General features: G+C 52.4%; 1 protein-coding gene across 1 annotated transcript in view; it reads right to left on the bottom strand.

The window, feature by feature from the left end:
- Positions 1-10579: 10579 nt before the first annotated feature.
- The window catches only part of dnah1 (dynein, axonemal, heavy chain 1), a 267942-nt gene continuing 255782 nt past the window's right edge, over positions 10580-22739 (bottom strand). The window contains exons 76-78 of the mRNA XM_042339689.1: positions 19943-20149; positions 19277-19511; positions 10580-10892 (exon numbers count right to left, since the gene is read on the bottom strand). Coding sequence (XP_042195623.1) covers positions 10771-10892; positions 19277-19511; positions 19943-20149 — 564 coding nt within the window. The 3' untranslated portion in view covers positions 10580-10770. The remainder of the gene's footprint in view (positions 10893-19276; positions 19512-19942; positions 20150-22739) is intronic.

The raw sequence follows: 22739 nt of genomic DNA, 5'->3' as shown, positions 1-22739 counted from the left end.
ACATTCAGACACTGGCTAACCTGAGCTACAGGACTCCAGCATGTGGAGTCTGAGCTGAGCTGAGGCTGAGCTGGGGCTGATGCTGAAGCTGGGGCTGAGGCTGAGGCTGGGCTGAGGCTGGGCTGAGGCTGAGCTGAGGCTGGGCTGAGGCTGAGGCTGAGCTGAGGCTGGTGCTGGGGCTGATGCTGAAGCTGGGGCTGAGGCTGAGCTGAGGCTGAGCTGAGGCTGGGCTGAGGCTGGAGCTGAGGCTGGAGCTGAGGCTGGGGCTGAGGCTGAGGCTGAGGCTGGGGCTGAGGCTGGGCTGGGGCTGAGCTGAGGCTGGGGCTGAGGCTGGAGCTGAGGCTGGAGCTGGGGCTGAGACTGAGGCTGAGACTGAGGCTGAGACTGAGGCTGGGGCTGGGCTGGGGCTGAGGCTGAGCTGAGGCTGGGGCTGTGGCTGAGCTGAGGCTGGGGCTGAGGCTGAGCTGAGCTGAGGCTGAGCTGTGGCTGAGCTGGGGCTGGGGCTGAGGCTGGGGCTGAGGCTGAGCTGGGGCTGAGCTGGGGCTGAAGCTGGGGCTGAGCTGTGGCTGGGGCTGAGCTGTGGCTGGGGCTGAGCTGTGGCTGAGCTGTGGCTGAGCTGTGGCTGGTGCAGAGCTGAGGCTGGGGCTGAGCTGAGGCTGGAGCTGAGCCTGAGCTGAGGCTGGGGCGGAGCTGTGGCTGGTGCAGAGCTGAGGCTGGGGCTGAGCTGAGGCTGAGCTGAGGCTGGAGCTGAGCCTGAGCTGAGGCTGGGGCGGAGCTGTGGCTGGTGCAGAGCTGAGGCTGGGGCTGAGCTGAGGCTGAGCTGAGGCTGGAGCTGAGCCTGAGCTGAGGCTGGGGCGGAGCTGGGGCTGAGGCTGGGACTGAGCTGAGGCTGGAGCTGAGCTGAGGATGAGATGGGGCTGAGCTGAGGATGAGGCTGGGGCTGAGCTGAGGCTGGGGCTGAGCTGAGGCTGGGGCTGAGCTGGGGCTGAGCTGGGGCTGAGGCTGAGCTGGGGTTGAGCTGAGGCTGGGGCTGAGGCTGGAGCTGAGGCTGAGGCTGGGCTGGGGCTGAGCTGGGGCTGAGCTGGGGCTGAGCTGGGGCTGGGGCTGAGCTGAGCTGGGGCTGAGGCTGAGGCTGTGGCTGAGCTGGGGCTGAGCTGAGGATGAGCTGGGGCTGGGGCTGAGCTGATGCTGAAGCTGGGGCTGAGCTGAGGCTGGGGCTGAGCTGTGGCTGTGGCTGGGCTGAGGCTGAGCTGGGGCTGGGGCTGAGGCTGAGGTTGGGGCTGAGGTTGGGGTTGGGGCTGAGGTTGGGGTTGGGGCTGAGGTTGGGGTTGGGGCTGAGGTTGGGGCTGAGGTTGGGGTTGGGGCTGAGGTTGGGGCTGAGGTTGGGGTTGGGGCTGAGGTTGGGGTTGGGGCTGAGGTTGGGGTTGGGGCTGAGGTTGGGGCTGAGGTTGGGGTTGGGGCTGAGGCTGAGGTTGGGGTTGGGGCTGAGGTTGGGGTTGGGGCTGAGGTTGGGGCTGAGGTTGGGTTTGGGGCTGAGGTTGGGGCTGAGGTTGGGGTTGGGGCTGAGGTTGGGGCTGAGGTTGGGGTTGGGGTTGGGGCTGAGGTTGGGGCTGAGGTTGGGGTTGGGGCTGAGGTTGGGGTTGGGGTGAGGTTGGGGTTGGGGTTGGGGCTGAGGTTGGGGTTGAGGCTGGGGTTGGGGCTGACGTTGGGTTTGGTGTTGTGGCTGAGGATGGGGTTGGGGCTGACGTTGGGTTTGGTGTTGAGGCTAAGGCTGGGGTTGGGGCTGACGTTGGGTTTGGGGCTGAGGATGGGTTGGGGCTGAGGTTGGGGTTGGGGCTGAGGCTGGGGTTGGGGTGAGGCTGGGGCTGGGGTGAGGTTGGGGTTGGGGCTGAGGTTGGGGTTGGGGCTGAGGTTGGGGTTGGGGTTGGGGTGAGGTTGGGGTTGGGGTGGGTTGGGGTTGGGGCTGAGGTTGGGGTTGGGGTTGGGGTGAGGTTGGGGTTGGGGCTGAGGTTGGGGTTGGGGTGAGGTTGGGGTTGGGGCTGAGGTTGGGGTTGGGGCTGAGGTTGGGGTTGGGGTTGGGGCTGAGGTTGGGGTTGGGGCTGAGGTTGGGGCTGAGGTTGGGGTTGGGGTTGGGGTGAGGTTGGGGTTGGGTTGGGTGAGGTTGGGGTTGGGGTTGGGGTGAGGTTGGGGTTGGGTTGGGGCTGAGGTTGGGGCTGAGGTTGGGGCTGAGGTTGGGGTTGGGGCTGAGGTTGGGGTTGGGGTTGGGGTGAGGTTGGGGTTGGGGCTGAGGTTGGGGTTGGGGTTGGGGTGAGGTTGGGGTTGGGGTTTGGGATGAGGTTGGGGTTGGGGCTGAGGTTGGGGTTGAGATTGGGGCTGAGGTTGGGGCTGAGGTTGGGGCTGAGGTTGGGGCTGAGGTTGGGGTTGGGGCTGAGGTTGGGGTTGGGGTTGGGGTGAGTTTGGGGTTGGGGTGAGGTTGGGGTTGGGGTTGGGGTGAGGTTGGGGTTGGGGTTGGGGTGAGGTTGGGGCTGAGGTTGGGGTTGGGGCTGAGGTTGGGGCTGGGGTTGGGGTGAGGTTGGGGTTGGGGTGAGGTTGGGGCTGGGGTTGGGGTGAGGTTGGGGCTGGGGTTGGGGTGAGGTTGGGGTTGGGGTGAGGTTGGGGTGGGGCTGAGGCTGGGGTTGGGGTGAGGTTGGGGTTGGGGTGAGGTTGGGGTTGGGGTTGGGGCTGACGTTGGGGTTGGGGCTGAGGCTGGGGTTGGGGCTGAGGTTGGGTTTGATGTTGAGGCTAAGGCTGGGGTTGGGGCTGAGGTTGGGTTTGGTGTTGAGGCTGAGGTTGGGGTTGGGGTGAGGTTGGGTTGGGGTTGGGGTTGGGGTGGGGCTGAGGTTGGGGGTGGGGCTGAGGTTGGGGGTGGGGTTGAGGCTGAGGTTGGGGTTGGGGTGAGGTTGGGGTTGGGGTTGGGTTTGGGGTTGGGGTTGGGGCTGAGGTTGGGGTTGGGGCTGAGGTTGGGGTTGGGGCTGAGGTTGGGGTTGAGGTTGGGGCTGAGGTTGGGGTTGGGGCTGAGGTTGGGGTTGGGGTTGAGGCTGAGGTTGGGGTTGGGGTGAGGTTGGGGTTGGGGTGAGGTTGGGGTTGAGGCTGAGGTTGGGGTTGGGGCTGAGGTTGGGGTTGAGGTTGGGGATGAGATTGGGGTTGAGGTTGGGGTTGGGGCTGAGGTTGGGGTTGGGGCTGAGGTTGAGGTTGGGGCTGAGGTTGGGGTTGGGGCTGAGGTTGAGGTTGGGGCTGAGGTTGGGGTTGGGGCTGAGGTTGGGGTTGAGGTTGGGGCTGAGGTTGGGGTGAGGTTGGGGTTGGGGCTGAGGTTGGGGTTGGGGCTGAGGTTGAGGTTGGGGCTGAGGTTGGGGTTGGGGCTGAGGTTGAGGTTGGGGCTGAGGTTGGGGATGGGGTTGAGGTTGGGGCTGAGGTTGGGGGTGAGGTTGGGGCTGGGGTTGGGGTTGGGGTGAGGTTGGGGTTGGGGTGAGGTTGGGGTTGGGGTGAGGTTGGGGTTGGGGTTGGGTGAGGTTGGGCTGAGGTTGGGGTTGGGGTTGGGGCTGAGGTTGGGGTTGAGGTTGGGGTTGGGGTGAGGTTGGGGTTGGGGTTGAGGTTGGGGTTGAGGTTGGGGTTGGGGCTGGGGCTGAGGTTGGGGTTGGGGTGAGGTTGGGGTTGGGGCTGAGGTTGGGGTTGAGGTTGGGGTTGGGTGAGGTTGTGGTTGGGGTGAGGTTGAGGTTGGGGTTGGGGCTGAGGTTGGGGTTGGGGCTGAGGTTGGGGTTGGGGCTGAGGTTGGGGTTGGGGCTGAGGTTGGGGCTGAGGTTGGGGTTGGGGTGAGGTTGGGGTTGGGGTGAGGTTGGGGTTGGGGTTGGGGTGAGGTTGGGGTTGAGGTTGGGGTTGGGGCTGAGGTTGGGGTTGGGGTGAGGTTGGGGTTGAGGTTGGGGCTGAGGTTGGGGTTGGGGTTGGGGTGAGGTTGGGGCTCACACTGGGAAACTTTTCCACTCACTCGTTCTCTGTCTCTCAGTGACAGAGGCGCTCACACGTTCTCCCGCTTTCCAACTCCCAGTCACGTGGGGCGAGTGGCAGCGCGAGAGCAGGAATCACGTGCACCGGAATCAAGTTCCGCCCACCCCACCTCCACCCAATGGTGTGCCCCGCCCACAGCGCCCCGCCCACAGCGCCCCGCCCACAGCGCCCCGCCCACAGCGCCCCGCCCACAGCGCCCCGCCCACAGCGCCCCGCCCACAGCGCCCCGCCCACAGCGCCCCGCCCACAGCGCCCCGCCCACAGCGCCCCGCCCACACAGCGCCCCGCCCACAGCGCCCCGCCCACACAGCGCCCCGCCCACAGCGCCCCGCCCACACAGCGCCCCGCCCACAGCGCCCCGCCCACAGCGCCCCGCCCACACAGCGCCCCGCCCACAGCGCCCCGCCCACAGCGCCCCGCCCACACAGCGCCCCGCCCACAGCGCCCCGCCCACACCAGCGCCCCGCCCACAGCGCCCCGCCCACACACTCCTTTCCCCTCCCACACACAGCGCCCCGCCCACACACAGCGCCCCGCCCACACACAGCGCCCCGCCCACACACAGCGCCCCGCCCACACACAGCGCCCCGCCCACACACAGCGCCCCCGCCCACACACAGCGCCCCGCCCACACACAGCGCCCCGCCCCACACACAGCGCCCCGCCCACACACAGCGCCCCGCCCACACACTCCTTTCCCCTCCCACACACAGCGCCCCGCCCACACACAGCGCCCCGCCCACACACAGCGCCCCGCCCACACACAGCGCCCCGCCCACACACAGCGCCCCGCCCACACACAGCGCCCCGCCCACACACAGCGCCCCGCCCACACACAGCGCCCCGCCCACACACAGCGCCCCGCCCACACTCAGCGCCCCGCCCACAGCGCCCCGCCCACAGACAGCGCCCCCCCCACACACAGCGCCCCGCCCACACACAGCGCCCCGCCCACACACAGCGCCCCGCCCCACACACACAGCGCCCCGCCCCACCAGCGCCCCGCCCACACACAGCGCCCCGCCCACACACTCCTTTCCCCCTCCCACACACAGCGCCCCGCCCACACACAGCGCCCCGCCCCACACACAGCGCCCCGCCCACACACAGCGCCCCGCCCACACACAGCGCCCCGCCCACACACAGCGCCCCGCCCACACACAGCGCCCCGCCCACACACAGCGCCCCGCCCACACACAGCGCCCCGCCCACACACAGCGCCCCGCCCACACACAGCGCCCCGCCCACACACAGCGCCCCGCCCACACACAGCGCCCCGCCCACACACCACAGCGCCCCCGCCCCACACCACACAGCGCCCCGCCCACACAGCGCCCCGCCCACACACACAGCGCCCCGCCCACACACTCCTTTCCCCTCCCACACACAGCGCCCCGCCCACACACAGCGCCCCGCCCACACACAGCGCCCCGCCCACACACAGCGCCCCGCCCACACACAGCGCCCCGCCCACACACAGCGCCCCGCCCACACACAGCGCCCCGCCCACATACAGTCGAGCAGATATTTTCAACCTTTGACACAGAGAGAGAGATGTTGGAGCTCTTCACACTTGGCGTTAGAGGTGAGGATGGAGGCAGCTTGAGGGGGAAGGTGGCGGGTGTTGTGCGGATGATGGAGAACAGTGCTCTTTGGTTGTTTTTGGCCTCCAAAATGGTTTTGGAGTAAAAGACAGTTTTCGCCTGTGTGAGAGAGAGGCAATAGTTGCGGAGACCCTCGAGCCACAGCTGGTGGTGGATTGTGAGGCCAGGTTTATACCATCTGCGCTCGAAACACCAGGTTTTAGTTTTGAGTAAGTGGGTAGAATTGAAGCCAGCCCTGGATTTCAGGGGGGCCAAGGGAGTTGAGGCCCTGAAATTGTGGAGCACTCTTCTTCCTCTCTCTCCCCTTTTTCAAGTCTCGCCTTCCTTTTTGACAGTGCTTACGTTTACCCCCCCACTCCCTACTCGAAGTCAGGCTCCACCACTTGAGCGCTCTGAGATGTTACCATGTGTGTAGGGTGCTATATAAGTGCAAATTGTTGTTGTTGTTTTAGGCTCTAAGTTGGGAAGGGTAAGGATGTGGTTAAGGGAAGGTGTTTTGCCTTTTGGAGGTGGGATATGCAGCTGTGTCAGGAAGAGTGGGCGATGTGCAATTCAGGGGCTGCTTTGGGACAACCATTGCCGAGAGCCACGATGGAGGATGCCCAAGCTGGAGCAGAGGGAGGCAGTGACAGGGTCCAGGAGAGAGAGAGGCAAGGAGGGCAGAGAGAGAGGATTGAATGAGAGTAGTGGAGTGTAGGGAGTAGAAGGGGAATATTTTCAGGTGGGGACAACTCAGTCGGGGCAACAGCCAAAACGTACATGCGGAGACCCTGAGCGAGGTCCTCGTTCAGCGGGATGTGGTCAGCCCACATGCATGGCAGGGGGCTAGGGCACACAGCACACAGGCATGAAGGGGCGCTAGGGCACACAGCACACAGGTCTGAGGGGGCGCTACGGCACACAGCACACAGGCATTGCCGGGGCTGGGGAGACAGCAGAGAGGCATGGCGAGGGCTAGGGGAGATAGCAACAGAGGCATGGCAGGGCCTAGGATGGACAGCACTCAAGCATGGCGGTTACTAGGGGAGACCGCACAGAGGGAAGACAGAGGGCTGGCTCTCATGGTCTTGTTGGACCAAAGCCAGAGAGGGAGGTGGTGGTGAATAAGGGTGGGGTAAGGGTGGAGGACAGGGAAGAGGTGAATAGAAATGGTGAAAGAATACTTAGCCTGTGCAGCGATTTGAAAAAACGGTGCGCAGAAGTTATGTCAGTGAGTTCACGCAGGTGATTTAGACCGTTACTCCAGGCAGGAGATTTCAAAATGGCATCTTGGCGCTTGGAAACTCCTCACCTGAAAACATTAAGTCCTCGGCCCCCGCACCGGTCACTGCCTCGCACACGGCCTCGGCACCTCCGAGGTCACTGACTATTTGCTCAACTGAGGCCTCTGCTCTGGCCACTTGGTCTTCCCCCCACACACATCTGTCCATACACACACACCTGTCACCACGCACCCCTGTCCCCCCCCCCACACACCTGTCCCACATCCACCTGACCCCACATCTATCCCCACTTACACCTGTCCCTTACACCCACTTGTCCCCAACACCTGCACTTACCATACTTGTTCCAGTCCCCACATCTGTCCTCCCCACAACTCCACATACCTGTTTCCCACACACCTGTCCGCCATCAGACACACTTGTGCACGTGAATCCCAGGCCGGGAGGCAGGGAGCAAGCTAAGGAAAGCAACAGACTGCCTTGCACAGTGTTTGAGTGTCGCTGACTGCCTCACATTGCGTCAACCCATACTAGCCATAACCCGGTAGTCATAAGCAAACTGGCAGTGATCAGCCTGTTACAACAACAACAAGATTATATTTGTATAGCGCCTTTCATGTTGGAAGGACGTCCCAAGGCGTTGGATCAAGTACAGCATTTCAGACCCGAGCTGTCTATGTGATCAGCCTTTGAAGGTTTAATGGACCCTGGACTGAATCAAGACAGACACAATGTGAGCAGTTTAATAGGTTTACTTTGGAATAAATGGCACAACACAGTTGTAATAATCTGGTTGACACAACTGTGGGGTGTGGTTCAAGGCAACTGGAGTGAAGGTTAAGAGGAGACTTGATAGAAGTTTTCAAAATTATGAGGGGATTCAATAGGTTGAAGAAGAAGAAGAAGAAAGTATTTCCATTGGCGGGTGGGTCGGTAACCCGAGGGCACCGATTTAAAATAGTTGTTAAAAGAAACAAGAGGGGAGTTGAGGAGAATTTTTTCACAGTGAGTTTTTTGGATCTGGAATGCATTACCTGAAAGGGTGGTGGAAGCCGATTTGATAACAATTTTTAAAATAGAAGTAGATAATCATTTTGGGAAGACACGTTTGCAGGGTTATGGGGAGAAAGGAGAGTGGGATTGATTTGGAATAGTTCTTTTCAAAGAGCCGGCACAGGCACGATGGGCCTGCTTCTGTGCTGTATAATTCTATGATTCTGTATATTGGACCTGACATTTATCATAAGCCTCCTTTTTCTGTTTCATTTTAATCCCAATTTCTTTAGTCATCCAGGGATCTTTGGATGCCCTACCTATCCCCTTTGTGGGAATGTATTTGTTCTGTCCCCAAACAATCTCCCCCTTGAAAGCTCCCTATTGCTTGTTTACCATTCTACCTACTAATCTTTCTTTCCAGTCCACCTTGGCTAAATCCCTTTTGAATTTGCCTTCTCCAGTTGAGTATCTTCAACTTTGATTCACCTATCCCTTTCCATAACTACTCTAAATCTGATGATATTGTGATCACTGTTGTCCAGATGCTCCCCCACTGAAACGCGCTCCACTTGCCCCACTTCATTCCCCAGAATGAGATCCAGCACTGCTTCCTTCCTCGTTGGGCTGGAAACATACTGATCAAGAAAGTTTTCCTGTCACATTTCCGGAATTCCCCCTCCGTGCCCTTTACACTGTTATTTTGCCAGTCTATGTTAGGATAATTGAAGTTCCGTATTATCACTACTCTATTGGTTTTACATCTTTCAGAAATGTGCTTGCAGATTTGCTCTTCTATTTGGTGGTCTGTTGTATACACCCAGCAGTGTAACAGCTCAGCTTTTGCTCCTTAACGCTAACCAAATAGATTCTGCTTTTGAACCCACAAGCACATCAAGCGTGGAGTCCTGCAGCTCAGTGGTTAGAGCACTCGCTTTGCAATGAGATGAGTTCAATTCCAGACAGGGCGAAACATTGGGCAAGTTTCCTTACTCCACACAGAGCCTAATAATAATCCCTCCAAAACAAAACAATAATAAATTGGTCATTTTCAATGTACGACTGTTTGTGGGACATTGCTGTGCGCAATTGGCTGCCGCGTTCGCCCACAAATATATACAGTCAATTCACTTTACAGTGTGTTCTGTGAAGCGCTTTGGGACGTCCTCCCGACGTGAAAAGCGCTATATCAAATGCAAGGATTATTATTATTATTATTCCTTTCCAAGGCTGTAACCGTGTCTTTGATCAATATTGCCAACCCCCTCCTTTTTTTCCTTCCCTATCACTCCTAAATAGATTGTTGCCAGGAATGTTCAGCTCCCATTCCTGTCCTTGTTTGAGCCAGGTCTCCATTATTGCCGCTACATCATAACCTCATGTGGCAACTTGAGCCTGCAGCTCACAATCTTATTTGGCATGCTCTGTGAATTTACGCACATGCACTCCAACACCGTTTTAGTCTGTTTTGCATTTCTCCCCTATCTGATGCCTCCTTTTTCTGGATTACATTTTTCCATTGTTATTTGTCTCTCTATGTACCTGGTTTCTCCTCTCTGATGCTACATCCTGGCTCCTTTCCCCCTCCAAATTAGTTTAAATCCTTCCCCAGAGCACTAGTTAACCTCCCTGCGAGGACATTGCCTTTGCCCAAGTCATGTGTGTTGGAGTCAGAAAGACAAATCAGTTTACCATTATCAGGTTCGGATGATCAGTTCAGTACTTCAGTTTCATCAATGTCCATATCGCAAGGGATTCTGGATTCCACACACCCCAAACAGCCACTTCAGGCTATTATCCCCCAGACTGTCTGTGTAATCAGCCTGTAACCCCCACACTGTGTGTTCAGCCTATTGGGATTTCTGATCCCGAGGTTCGAATAATGACCTAACAAATCCGGGTGTAACAGATTTGTATCAATCAAAGTAACACATACAAAACTAGTAAAATAATGCTGCCACTACAAGTAACAGAACTTGTACTACCAGTTTTAGAGCAGTCAGTCAGTTACGATGGTTTCAACACACCTTCTCTCCGATGGTTCGGCTGCCCTCTTTGTCTGGCTGGATCTGCTGTCTTACTTGCCTAAAGTCAGGGTAGTTATACTTTTTCCACCTAGGTATCTTCCCCCCTTCTTCTCCAATCAAGCATCTTAGCACATATCCAACATACTCGACCCTTGCACATCCTGGTACCCATATCTTCTAGATATGCAGACCCTTTTGAGACAAAGCAGCTTGCTCATTATTGTTCAACACATGACATCTTGCTTCTCCCTTCCAAAGCCGGAGCCTGTCTGGTATAAACATTTAACGTGATCGGCATGTGTTCAAAGAATACTGAGCAGCTTTACTTAGGTGCCCTCATGGAATGTAAATTTCTTGGGCACTTCTTGAAGCTTGTTCTATGCCTTCTCTCACCATCACAACTGACTGACCATTGGCCTTTCAGAACATCGATCGCTTATTCTGCCAATTCCTAAAATGTTAGTAACACAGTTTCTAATTACGACTAACAGTTTCTTTCTCCCCTTGTTTCCAACCGTCATGCATATATGGGTATTGATACACATATATATATATTCACTATTAATTCTTCTATTGTTCTTCATACAGACTGTATCAAAATCAACCTTTTCTAACAAGCCTACTGTATTAATATGGTCAATTGAGGATACATAGTGTTAAATGTGGCTGCAACAAACAGTCTGAACACTGATTAATTGAAATAACTTGGGTTTATTTCAGGAGAGTTGTGTAAAACAAAGACAGCTTTTCGCGAATGAAGATGTGAGGAATTAAATTACTCAAAAGAAAAATCAAAGTACAAATCTTTTAACTCCAAAATTATGACAAGTGAAAGGAGCTGGAGTTGCGTGTAGTTTGGTTAATTTCCTGGAGGCTGCCTTGTTAATAATCCAGCGCACAGATTAATGCCACTCCTTGCTTGATCCAGTGTCTCTGAAGCTGTGAGGTTGGCAATTCCACAGCTATCACATAGTTGGTGGAGTGTCCTGTGGTGGACAGCGTCCCTGTAACCAGCATTTGGTGCAGTTAGTGACCAGACAAACTCACTAACACAACTGCTCAGCCTGCTACTGAAGCTTCAAGGGAAAACAATCGCGCAGGGAAAGCTTGGGGAGTCAGTGTGGCCTGGGCAAGGACAGGAACTAAACCTAGAACAAGGTGACATAAAACAAAGACTTCAACAAACACTTTAGGAAAAAGACATTGATAAAAATGTGGGGATTGTGAGATGCAAGCAGTGGCAGTCTGGCTCCCTGAAAGGTAAGAGGGGAGCTGAGGGCTGGTGTTGGGCGATGATTGCATTTCGTAGCTGTCACTCACTCAGATGTGGTTGTTATGTACTGAGGGCCAATCACAGGGGCAGTACACTATACTGTACTGGGTCTGCACCACGGGAAGTCACTGTAAGACATCACTGGTGCCAGGAGCAATGCAGTTTAGTTTAGTGAATATGAGAAGATAAAATGGATTATTAGGAACAGAGGAATGAGGGGCTGAAACCATCTGTGTCACCTGAGGCCCAACAGCTGGCCTGATGTGATTTGAGTTTGGGTTTGAATATCAGAACCAAACGTGGACAGACAGACAGATAATTGTCTGAGTGCATTTTAAAACCACCACCACCACCACCACCACAACAGGAAACATGCACAAAGAGGCTAACTGCTCCAAGGAACTTTACTATCCAATTTCTGTACAGAGACTATTTGGGATAATGTTCAGGCCATGAGATGTTTGGTGCATTCACACATGTGTGGTGTGTGAGGTGTGGAGCTCTTACACTGGCTTGCACACTGGTAACATGCTTTTGAAATAAAGGAAGGAATAGTGAGAATACTGTGGTGTTCTCTCTGCACATTCCAACATGATATGGCTCAGTGAAAGACTTGGAAAATGAGCTTCACTCTAACTGATGCTCAAGTGAGAATACTCACACTCAACCAGTTATATCACAATAATTTCCTGCACTTCCTCGCACTCCCAATGTTAAATGTAGTCCTGTATAGTATTGTGAGCAAAGCCTTTACATGGGCCTATTTAGTCTCCAGGTTTAAGGGAAGGCTTTAACTAGGGAAATAAATTACCCTCTTTGTCAGCAGACAGTGACAACCCTGGAAAAAGCAGCATGGTACCTGGCTGCAAATTGGCTTTTGATTTGCACAACAATCAAGTTGTGCATCAATAATAATAATAAAGATCCTGGTATTTGATATAGCGGCCTATCACATAGTTGAGACAACAACAACTTGCATTTATATAGTAGCCTTATATAGTGGCAGCGTCCTGGAGTGCTTTGTCCCGGAGACATGTCAAAGCGCTTCATAGAATATACTGTAAAGTGGATTTACTGTGTATTTTGTGGGCGAATCAATTGAAGTGATATGATATCTGATTCATTACAAAACATGTCTGAAAATCTGACAGGACAGCTGATACCCATTCCATGCACACTGTGTGCCATGTGGGAACTCCAGGATGGTTCATGTGTTCTGGACAAACGTGAGTAGGAAGCTGCTTGAGCTTGAGTTCAGCATCGCTGAGCTTGAGGAGAGGCTACAGTCACTACATAGGATACGGGAGGCTGAAGAATTTATGGATCAAACTTTTCAGGAGGTGGTCACCCCACAGCCAGAGAGAGATCAGGAGGTGGTCACCCCACAGTCACACAGAGATCAGGAGGTGGTCACCCCACAGTCACACAGAGATCAGGAGGTGGTCACTCCACAGCCAGAGAGAGATCAGGAGGTGGTCACTCCACAGCCACAGAGAGATCAGGAGGTGGTCACTCCACAGCCAGAGAGATCAGGAGGTGGTCACTCCACAGCCACAGAAAGATCAGGAGGTGGTCACCCCACAGCCACAGAGAGATCAGGAGGTGGTCACTCCACAGCCACAGAGAGATCAGGAGGTGGTCACCCCAGCTACACAGAGGGCTCAGAAGAAGGGTGAGTGGGTGACCATCCGACATGGAGCAAAAAAAGAACAGGCAGTACAGAAATCCCCTAAGAGTGTGGCATTCACAAACCGGTTCTCGGTACTGGATTCCAGTGAGGAAGCCTCTGGTGACAAGAGTCAAAAGGTAATGGATGTTCAGGAGGACAAGGAGAAAAATGCCAACGCTGTTGTTATGAGGGATACAACAGTTAAAGGGATAGACACGTGTTTCTGCCATAAAAGACGGGACTCGCGCATGGTATGCTACCTCCCTGGGGCCAGGGTGCATGACGTCACGGAACAGGTGCAAAATATACTACAGGGAGAAGGGGAAAATCCAGAAGTTGTGATCCATATCAGGATCCGTGATGTAGGTGATAAAAGGCCTGAGATCCAACAGGGAGAATATCAGAAGCTTGGGAAGAAGCTAAAGAGCAGGACCTCAATGGTGGTGATCTCGAGATTACTCCCAATGCTTTATGCAAGTGAATACCAAACCAGGAAGATCAAACACATGAATGCCTGGTTGGAGAAATGTTGCAGGAAGAAGGGCTTCAGGTTTCTAAACCACTGGTACCACTTCTGGGGCAGATGGGACCTGTACACGAGGGATGGGTTACACCTGAGCAGGGCTGGGACCAATGTCACTGCAACAAGGATAACAAATGCTGTGGGGTAGCGTTTGAACTGATTTTGAGGGGGGATGGGGAGAATGTAGCATCAGGGAGGGGAAACGAGGTACATAGTGGACAAGGAGAGACAAATAGAAATGAAACCAGGAATAGTCCAGCAACAAGTGGAAAGAGACAGGGGAGAAATGTAGAGCGGATTAAGCCGGTCTTGGAGTGCATGTGTGTAAGTGCACGGAGAGTGACCAATAAGCTTGGTGAGCTGTGGCTCAATTTGCCACATGGGGCTATGAAGTGGTGGCAATTACGGAGACTTGGCTCAAGCAAAGACAGGAATGGGAGCTGAATATTCCTGGCTACAACCTATTCAGGAAGGATAGGGAAGGGAAAAAAGGAGGAGGGGTGGTTATATAATACAATACAAACAATAATAAATTGGTCATTTTCAATCCACGACTGTTTGTGGGACATTGCTGTGCGCAATTGGCTACTGCGTTTCGCCCATAAATATACGGTCAATTCACTTTACAGTATATTCTGTGAAGCGCTTTGAGACGTCTAGAAGACGTGAAAAGCGCTATATCAAATGCAAGGATTATTATTACTATTATTACTATTACTCATTAGGGACACGGTCACGGTCCTGGAAAAGGATGATATGTAGAGAGTCCAAAAACTGAATCTATTTGGTTAGAGTTAAGGAGCAGAAAAGGAGCTACAACAACAACAACTTTGATTTATATAGCGCCCTTCACGCCAGACGGTGTCTCAGAGCGCTTTACTGTAACGGATCCTGGGGCCAAGCCAGGGGGAGGGGTGGGAAGGTGACCAAAGGCGCAATCAAAAAGAAAGGTCTTCAGCAGAGACCTGAAAATGGGAAGGGAGGGAGCGAGACGAAGGGAGTGAGGAAGGCAGTTCCAGAACTTCGTGGCATAGCGGCTGAAGGCACGGCCACCGAGGGTGGAGTGGAGGACTCGGGGGACAAGGAGGAGGCCAGACCTGGAGGAACAAAGGCAATGGGTACTGTGCTGAGGAGAGTGGAGGTCAGAGAGGTAGGGGGGTGCAGAGGAATACAGGGACTTGAATACGAGGGTGAGGGTCTTGAAATCAATGCTCTCTGGGATAGGTAGCCAGTGCAGTCTGGCAAGGACTGGGGTTATCGGGGAGCGGAGTTTCATGCGGGTGAGAATGCGGGCGGCTGAGTTCTGAATGTGTTGGATTTTATGGATGGTAGTGGATGGGAGACTGGCGAGGAGGGCATTTTTTTGGGAGAGGTATTGGCGGAGACGGGCGAAGCGTCGGAGGTGGAAGAAAGCGGAGATGGTGAGGGACCGGATGCAGGGGAGGAAGGATAATTGGGGGTCGAACCTGACGCCTAGGTTGCGTATGGGTTCGGAGAGTTTTAGGGGGAGGTCGGGTAAGTAGAGGAGGTGAGAACCATGCGATTTTAGATGTTGAAGAGAGCCGAAGAGTATGGCTTCCGTCTTGTCAACGTTCAGCTGAAGGAAGTTTGCGCTCATCCAGCCCTGAGGTCGGACAGGCAGTCTGACAGAACATCAGGGGACTGGGGATTGCAAAGAGAGGTGGAAAAATAGAATTAGGGGTCGTACCCCATGTCTGCGGATGGCATCCCCAAGAAGGAGCATGTAGATCAGAAAGAGGAGGGGGCCAAGGATGGATCCTTGGGGTACCCCGCAGGTAACCGGGTGAGAGCGGGAGGAGAAGCCATTTATCCAGATGTACTGCTGGCAGTTTGTGGGGTAGGACTCGAACCAGGCAAGTGCGGTCCCACTGAGGTGGATGACGGAGGAAAGCGGTGGAGGAGGATGGCGTGATCGACTGTGTCGAACGCGGTGGAGAGGTCCAGGAGGACAAGGAGGCAGAGGGAGCCCTGGTCACAGATAGAGAGGATGTCATTTGTGACTTTCACAAGCGCAGTCTCTGTACTGTGGGCGGAAACCGGACTGGAGGGGTTCGAAGAGGGAGTGGGAGGAGAGGTGTGCGCGGAGTTCGTTGGCAACAACGCATTCTAGAACTTTTGAGAGGAAGGGCAGGTTAGAAATAGGGCGGTAACGGCTGGGGTTTGAGGGATCTAGGGAAGGTTTTTTCAGGATGGGGATGATGACAGCAGTTTTGAAGGAGGCAGGGACTGATCCGGAGGAGAAGGACTGGTTGATAATGTCAGCCAGTAGTGGGCAGAGGAGGGGGAGCTGGGTGACCACTTAGTTGGTGGGGAGGTGTTGAGGCAGCAGGTGGTGGGTTTCATGGAGGTGATGGTGGGTGAGAGGGAGGAGGGAGAGATAGGGAGGAAGGAATGTAGGATCGGGGTGGTGGTAGGAGCAGAATATGAGGAGGTGGTGGAAAAAAAAGGATTTTGGGATTGTGTTTAGCCTTCAAGATGATGTTGGAGTAGAAGGCCGTTTTTGCGCATCAAAGAACGGCGGTAGCTGTGGAGATCCTCGAGCCACAGTTGGTGGTGGACTGTCAGGCCAGTTTTCCGCCATCTTCGCTTGAGCAGACGGGTTTGGTTTTTTTTGGCGGTGGAGATGGTTGTTGTACCAGGGGGATCGGGTGGGTTTGGAGATGGTCCTGGATTTTAGGGGGACGAGGGAGTTGAAAGTGGAGGAGAGGCGATCATGGAGCAGCTGGATGGCAGCTTCAGGATCTCCGTGGTTGGAAGGCTAGAGGGATAGTATATTTGATGATGTGAGGGCCTTTGTGAGGCTCTCAGGGGCTAGCCTTTTCCAAGGGAGGTAGAGGATGGTTGAGGGCTTGGTGGAGGAGAGAGGGATGTGAGGAGAAGGAGGTGAAAAAGTGGTCCGAGATGGCCTTGTCCACTATGCTGAGGTCGGAAATGTCAAGGCCATGGGTGATGATGAGGTCAAGTGTATGACCACGGTTGTGGGTAGGTGAGTTTATATGGAGGGTAAGGTTTAGGGAGGAGAGGAGGGCAGTGAAATCGGCAAAAGTGGTGCAGGGGGAGTTCAGGTGGAGGTTGAAATCGCCCATTATGAGCAAGGGCTCGGAGCAGAGGGACAGGGAAGAGAGGAGAGTAGAGATGTCTGTGTGGAAGGAGCTGGGGGGCTTAGGGGGGTGGTAAACAAGGAGGATTTTCAAAGGGAGAGAGAGGTGGAAAAATGGTGTGGTGCTCGAAGGAGGGGAAGCAGCCAGAGGAGTAGGGGGTAAGACCAAAGGAGGCTTTGGAAATGAAGGCCACCCTGCAAGGTTTGGACAGGAGGTGTGGTGGAAGGGAAGCCTGGAGGGGAAGCTTCCACTGGGGGGATGGGGTCATTGAGGGAGAGCCAGGTTTCGGTGAGCCCAAGAATGTCGTGGTGCTCGTCCAGGATGAGGTCGTAGATGGTGAGGGCTTTATTTGAGAGCTGTTACTCTGTTAGGTATTTACTATAGACCTCCAAATAGTGGGAAGGAGATTTCGAGCAGATTTCGGAGAGATGCAAAACCAATAGAGTAGTGATAATGGGGGACTAACATATCCTAACATAGACTGGGAAACACACAGTGTAAAGGGCAAGGAACGGGAGGAATTCCTGGAATGTGTACAGGAGAACTTTCTGGATCAGCATGTTTCCAACCCAACGAGGAAGGAAGCAGTGCTGGATTTAGTTTAGTTTCCCACAAAGGGGAAAAGTAGGACAATCAAACCTCCCTGGATGACTAAGGAAATAAAATATAACAGAAAAAGGAGGCTTATGATAAATGTCAGGTCCAAAACATACAGGATAATCAAATGGAATATAGGAAGTACAGAGGAGAAGTGAAAAGGGAAATAAGAGGGGCGAAGAGACTGTAAAAAAGAAAAGATTAGCAGGAAACATAAAAGGGAACGTTAAGGTATTTTATAAGCATATCAAAAGTGAAAGGTAGGGTGGGTCCAATTAGGGACCCCAGTGGAAATCTTCTTGGTGAGGCAGAGATGTACTAAATAAGTATTTTGCAACTGTCTTCACAAAAGAAAATGATGTAACCAATGCCACAATATCGCAGGCGTGTGAACATAAATTGGATATGATAAAAATCAATAGAAAGGAGGTACTAAAAAGGCTGTTGGTGCTCAACACAGATAAGTCACCTGGTCCGGATGGGATGCATCCTAGGTTACTGAGGGAAGCAAGGGTGGAAATAGCGGAGACTCTGGCCACAATCTTTCAATCCTCTTTGGACACTGGAATGGTGCCAAAGAACTGGAAGGTTGCAAATGTTACGCCCCTGTACAAAAAGGGGCAGAAGGATAAACCTGAGAACTACAGGCCAGTCAGTCTAACATGAGTAGGAGGGAAACTTCTGGAGACTATAATCCGGGACAATATAAATTCTCACTTAGAAAAATATGGTTTAATAAAGGACAGTCAACACGGATTTGTTAAAGGCAGATTGTGTCTGACAAACCTAATAGAATTTTTGGATGAAGTGACTGAGAGGGTGGATGAAGGTAGTACAGTAGATGTAGTTTATCTAGATTTTCAAAAGGCATTTGACAAAGTGCCACATAAGAGACTTATAAACAAAATAGAAGCTCACGGTGTTGAAGGGACTGTGGCAACATGGACCCAGGACTGGCTGGGAGACAGAAAGCAGAGAGTGGTAGTAAACGGTTGCTTTTCTGACTGGAGGGAGGTGTGTAGTGGTATCCCTCAGGAGTTGGTATTGGGACCACTGCTCTTTCTGATTTATATTAATGATCTGGACCTGGAGCACAATTTCCAAATTTGCAGACGATACTAAGCTAGGAAAAGTAGTTAATGATGAGAAGGATAGCACCAGACACCAAGAGGACTTAGACAGATTGGTAAAATGGGCAGAAACGTGGCAGATGAGATTTAATATGGAGAAATGCGAAGTGTTGCATTTTGGAAGGAAGATTGAGAAGAGGCAGTTTAAGCTGATGGTACAATCTTAAAGGGGGCAAATGAACAGAGAGACCTGGGGTCCACATAAGCAAATCTCTGAAGGTGGCAGGACAGGTAGATAAAGCTGTTAAAAAAGCATTTGGGATACTAGGTTTTATAAATAGGGGTATAGAATACAAAAGTCAGGAGGTTATGTTGAATATTTATAAAATGCTGGTTAGGCCTCAGTTGGAGTATTGCATTCAGTTCTTGGCACATCACTTTAGGAAAGATGTTAGGGCATTGGAGAGGGTGCAAAGGAGGTTTACCAGGATGGTACCAGGAATGAAGGACCTTAGTTATGAGGAGAGGTTAGCGAAACTAGGATTATTCTCCCTGGAGCAGAGAAGATTAAGAGGGGATTTAATAGAGGTTTTCAAGATCAAGAGAGGATTTGATAGGTTGAACCAGGAAAAACTGTTTCCATTGGCATGTGGGTCTGTAACCCGAGGACATAGATTTAAGATAGATGTTAAAAGAAACACTGGGGAGGTTAGGAAAACATTTTCACCCAGCGAGTTGTTCAGATCTTGAATACATTACCTGAAAGGATAGTGGAAGTCGATTCAATAACAACTTTTAAGAGAAAAGTAGATGGGTATTTGGGGAGGACAGGATTGCAGGGCTATGGAGAGAAAGCGGGTCAGTGGGATTGAGTTGAATTGCTCTTTTTGGAGCCGGTGCAGACACGATGGGCCGAATGGCCTCTTTCTGTGCTGTACGATTCTATGATTCTATTCTATATGGGGACAGAGAATCTCAAGCAGGTTGTGTCACAATGACACCCATTCCCTGACACAGTAAGGTGCCGGTGTGGAGGGGAGGGAAGGGGGGTTCTGTGACAGGGAATGGGTATCACTGTTTCACCAGTGACATCCCTGCTCCTCTGGATGCAGTATGGGCTCGTTGCCTCCTTACCTGCTCGTGTCAGAGTCTTGTAAATGGGGCAGATATAGATCCCAGTCTGAGGAGCTTTGCGGTTTGCCACAGGCAGTAACCAGATGACAGCCATCTCCGTGTACAGCTCCTTGGGCCGCGATTCACTGAGCTCTGCCTGTGCGGAATCCCAGCGCGCTCCCTCTAGGAACAGCCCGTGGATGTAACAGCCCATGCTCGGGCGTTTCTTCAGCTTCTCCAGCGGCTCTGACATCATCTGTGAGGGACATGGAGAGGCTCAGTGGCTGGCTTCAAACTACAGCTTTCCTCTTCAATCCCATCTCAGTCTGAAGTGAGTGACTTTCTGGGTAAGTGATTTTGAGATTGTCGCTGTGTCAGCCCCCACCAGACTGTGCAAGATGGGATCTAGGCTCCTCAAACACCTCATCATAAGCTCGTTTCAGTGAGTTAATTGAGAGGGCCTGCCCGTAGGGGTTGGGAACTGGTTGGGGGTAATAGTAGGATATTTCTGGTAACTAATAGCCGCAGACAGGGGCACTGCGTCCTGTAAAGGACAGAGTTGCTCTCAGAGACATTCTGTTGTTGAATTAGTTGGACATTTTGTGTCTATATAATTTTTCAGCACAATATATATTTCTTCAAAATTATATGAGTAATAATTAAGCCCATTGGCTGTCCATCCCTTACATTAAAGTCAAATGATATTGTATCGATGGAGACGACAGACCGCCTGGCAAAGTTCTGCAGTGTGCCGGTCAGGAAGGCCTGTGGGAAGAAGAAGCCGCTGATCCAGAAAACGGGCGGAATTCCGGCGTTGATCCACAACTGGATGAACTTGATTCTCTCCAGAAGATCCAACACCCAGGAGCTCAAGGGCTTCAGCGAGGGATAGGCCTGGAAAATACAGCAGTGAGCGGTCATTGGCTGCTCTCAGCAACAAGAAGAAATGGCTTTTACAAAGCGTCCCTCATGCAAGGTAGCGTCCCAGAATGTTTGACAGTGGCAGAGCACAACGTCGAGCCTAGGGGAGGGGGAGGTGACCGTAGGCATATTCGAAGAAGAAGGTCTTTAGGTTACAACCTGTGTTTACCAAGCGAGGTACAAAAGAGACTGATTTGATTGCTATTTTCTGAGGGTAATATTTCCTCTTAATTTTGATTCCCCTTCTATCACACGCGGAGTGAACCTCGGCTCAGTCTCACTGCTCTCATAGTGCTTACAGTAAGAGCAGCACAATGACCCTCAGATAGACACTGGCCTTGGCCGTCTCACCACCATGGTCAGTTTTTCAGCCATTCTGCCCTCACTCTCTAAAACTCCATCCTGGAGTCCCTCTATCCCTGTCTCTTTGACCGCGCTTTTGGTCATCATTCCCCTGCTCATCCTGTCAGGTCTCGCCTCCATTCAGGTGCCCAGCTGGCAACGTCAAGCACTTTGTGAATGTACTGTGGAAATGTAAATTTTGTTGTTTTGCACAGTCACATTATCGATCAATTTTCTGACCAAGCCACACTGCAGAGCCCGGCCCTATTCCTCAATGTATTTTAGAAACAAAAATCCAGTCCAGGGTTCTTTCTAGGCCCATTGCCCTACTCTTTTCCCAGCATGCCTGCTGATACTCGTTACTTCACTGCAACAAGCTGCTCGAATCCCGTCTCTGCTCGTTTCCTATCATATTTTTTTCAGGCGATAACTCCACCCGATCTAGCAGCCATCTCCGCTCCTTCAATCACAGGTGCGCAGTTGAACGCACCTGGCTCAAATCCATCAGCAGATTTGGATGAACCAAGACTCACAACTCCACCCTCAACTCAGCCAAATTGTCCTTCTACTCCAGGATCATCCTAGGCCAAGGACAATCCTCTTCTCTAGTACAGAGTAGTGGCCTTCGCCCACTTTCCCATGCCTTGCCCATCCTCTCCTCCAACTCTAAATGTGAGATGATGGACGTCCTCAGGTCCAAAATCAAGTGGATCAAATCTGCCCTTTCTACTCCCTCCTTACCCCCCACTCTGGCCTCCACCCAACTGTCCCTCCACAGCTTTAACTACATCTCTCCCTCTCCTTCATCACCAGTAGATGTAATATATTTAGATTTTAAAAAGTAATTTGACAAAGTGCCACACAAAAGGCTATTGCACAAGGTTAAGGCCCACGGGATTAATGGGAACACATTAGCATGGATGGAAGAATGGCTAATGGGTAGAAAACAGAGAGTAGGGATAAACGGGTCATTCTCGAATTGACAGGATGTGACTAGTGGAGTGCCACAAGGATCAGTGCTTGGGCATCAGCTATTTACAATTTACATCAATGATCTAGACAAGGACATTGAATGTAACGTATATAAATTTGTGGATGACACTAAACTTGGTGGGAGAGTAAGCTCTGAGGATGATGCAAAAAGATTGCAACGGGATATAGATGGTAGGGGAGTGGGCGAGTAGGTGGCAGATGGAATTTAATGTGGGGAAGTGTGAAGTTATTCATCTCGGTAGCAAAAATAGAAAAAACGATTATTTTCCAGAGGGGGAGAGATTAGATAGTGTTAGTGTTCAGAGGGATTTGGGTGTCCTTGTACACCAGTCTCAAAAAGTTAGTTTGCAGGTGCAGCAGCAACTAAGAAGGCCAAAGGCATGTTAGCGTTCATTGCAAAAGGTTTAGAGTACAAGAGTAGGGAAGTCTTGCTGCAACTGTATAGGGCCTTGGTGAGACCGCATCTAGAGTACTGTGTGCAGTTTTGGTCTCCTTATTTAATAAAGAACATACTTGCCTTAGAGGGGATGCAGTGTAGATTCACCAGGTTAGTTCCTGGGATGAGGCGACTGACCTATGGGGATAGGCTGAATAAACTAGGGCTGTATTCTCTAGAATACAGAAGAATTAGGGGGGATCTTATTGAAACATAAGATTCTTGAAGGGCTGGATAAAGTAGACACTGAGGGACTGTTTCCCCTGGTAGGAGAATCTATAACCAGGGGTCACAGTCTTAAAATTAAGGGTCAGTCTTTTAGAACAGAGTTGAGGAAACATTTCTTCACTCTGAAGGTAGTGAATTTATGGAATTTACTACCCCAGAAGGCTGTAGATGATCAGTCCTTGAACATCTTCAATGCTGAGACTGATAGATTTTTTAAAAATAGAGGGATTAGGGGATATGGGGATAGGGCAGGTAATTAGAGTTAGATCTCAAGATCAGCCATGATCTTATCGAATGGCGGGGCAGGCTCGAGGGGCCGAATGGCCTACTCCTGCTCCTAATTCTTATGTTCTTATCTCTCGAATGAAGCCTGCTCCCTCAATCTCATCCCCACTTCTCTCCTGATCGCCCAGCTCCACCTCCTTAGCCCCCAGCTAACAGACATCATCAACCTCTCTCTATCCACTATGCATTTTGGGAGGAAAAATGAGGAGAAGCAATTTAAGCTAGATGGTACAATCTTAAAAGGGATGAAAGAACAGAGACCTGGGGTTTCATATAAGT

This window comes from Callorhinchus milii, unplaced genomic scaffold, assembly GCF_018977255.1.
Source record: "Callorhinchus milii isolate IMCB2004 unplaced genomic scaffold, IMCB_Cmil_1.0 Scaffold12, whole genome shotgun sequence".
NCBI lineage: Eukaryota > Metazoa > Chordata > Chondrichthyes > Chimaeriformes > Callorhinchidae > Callorhinchus > Callorhinchus milii.
The sequence above is the reverse complement of the archived record's forward strand: the minus strand, read 5'-3'. Positions and strand labels throughout refer to the sequence as shown.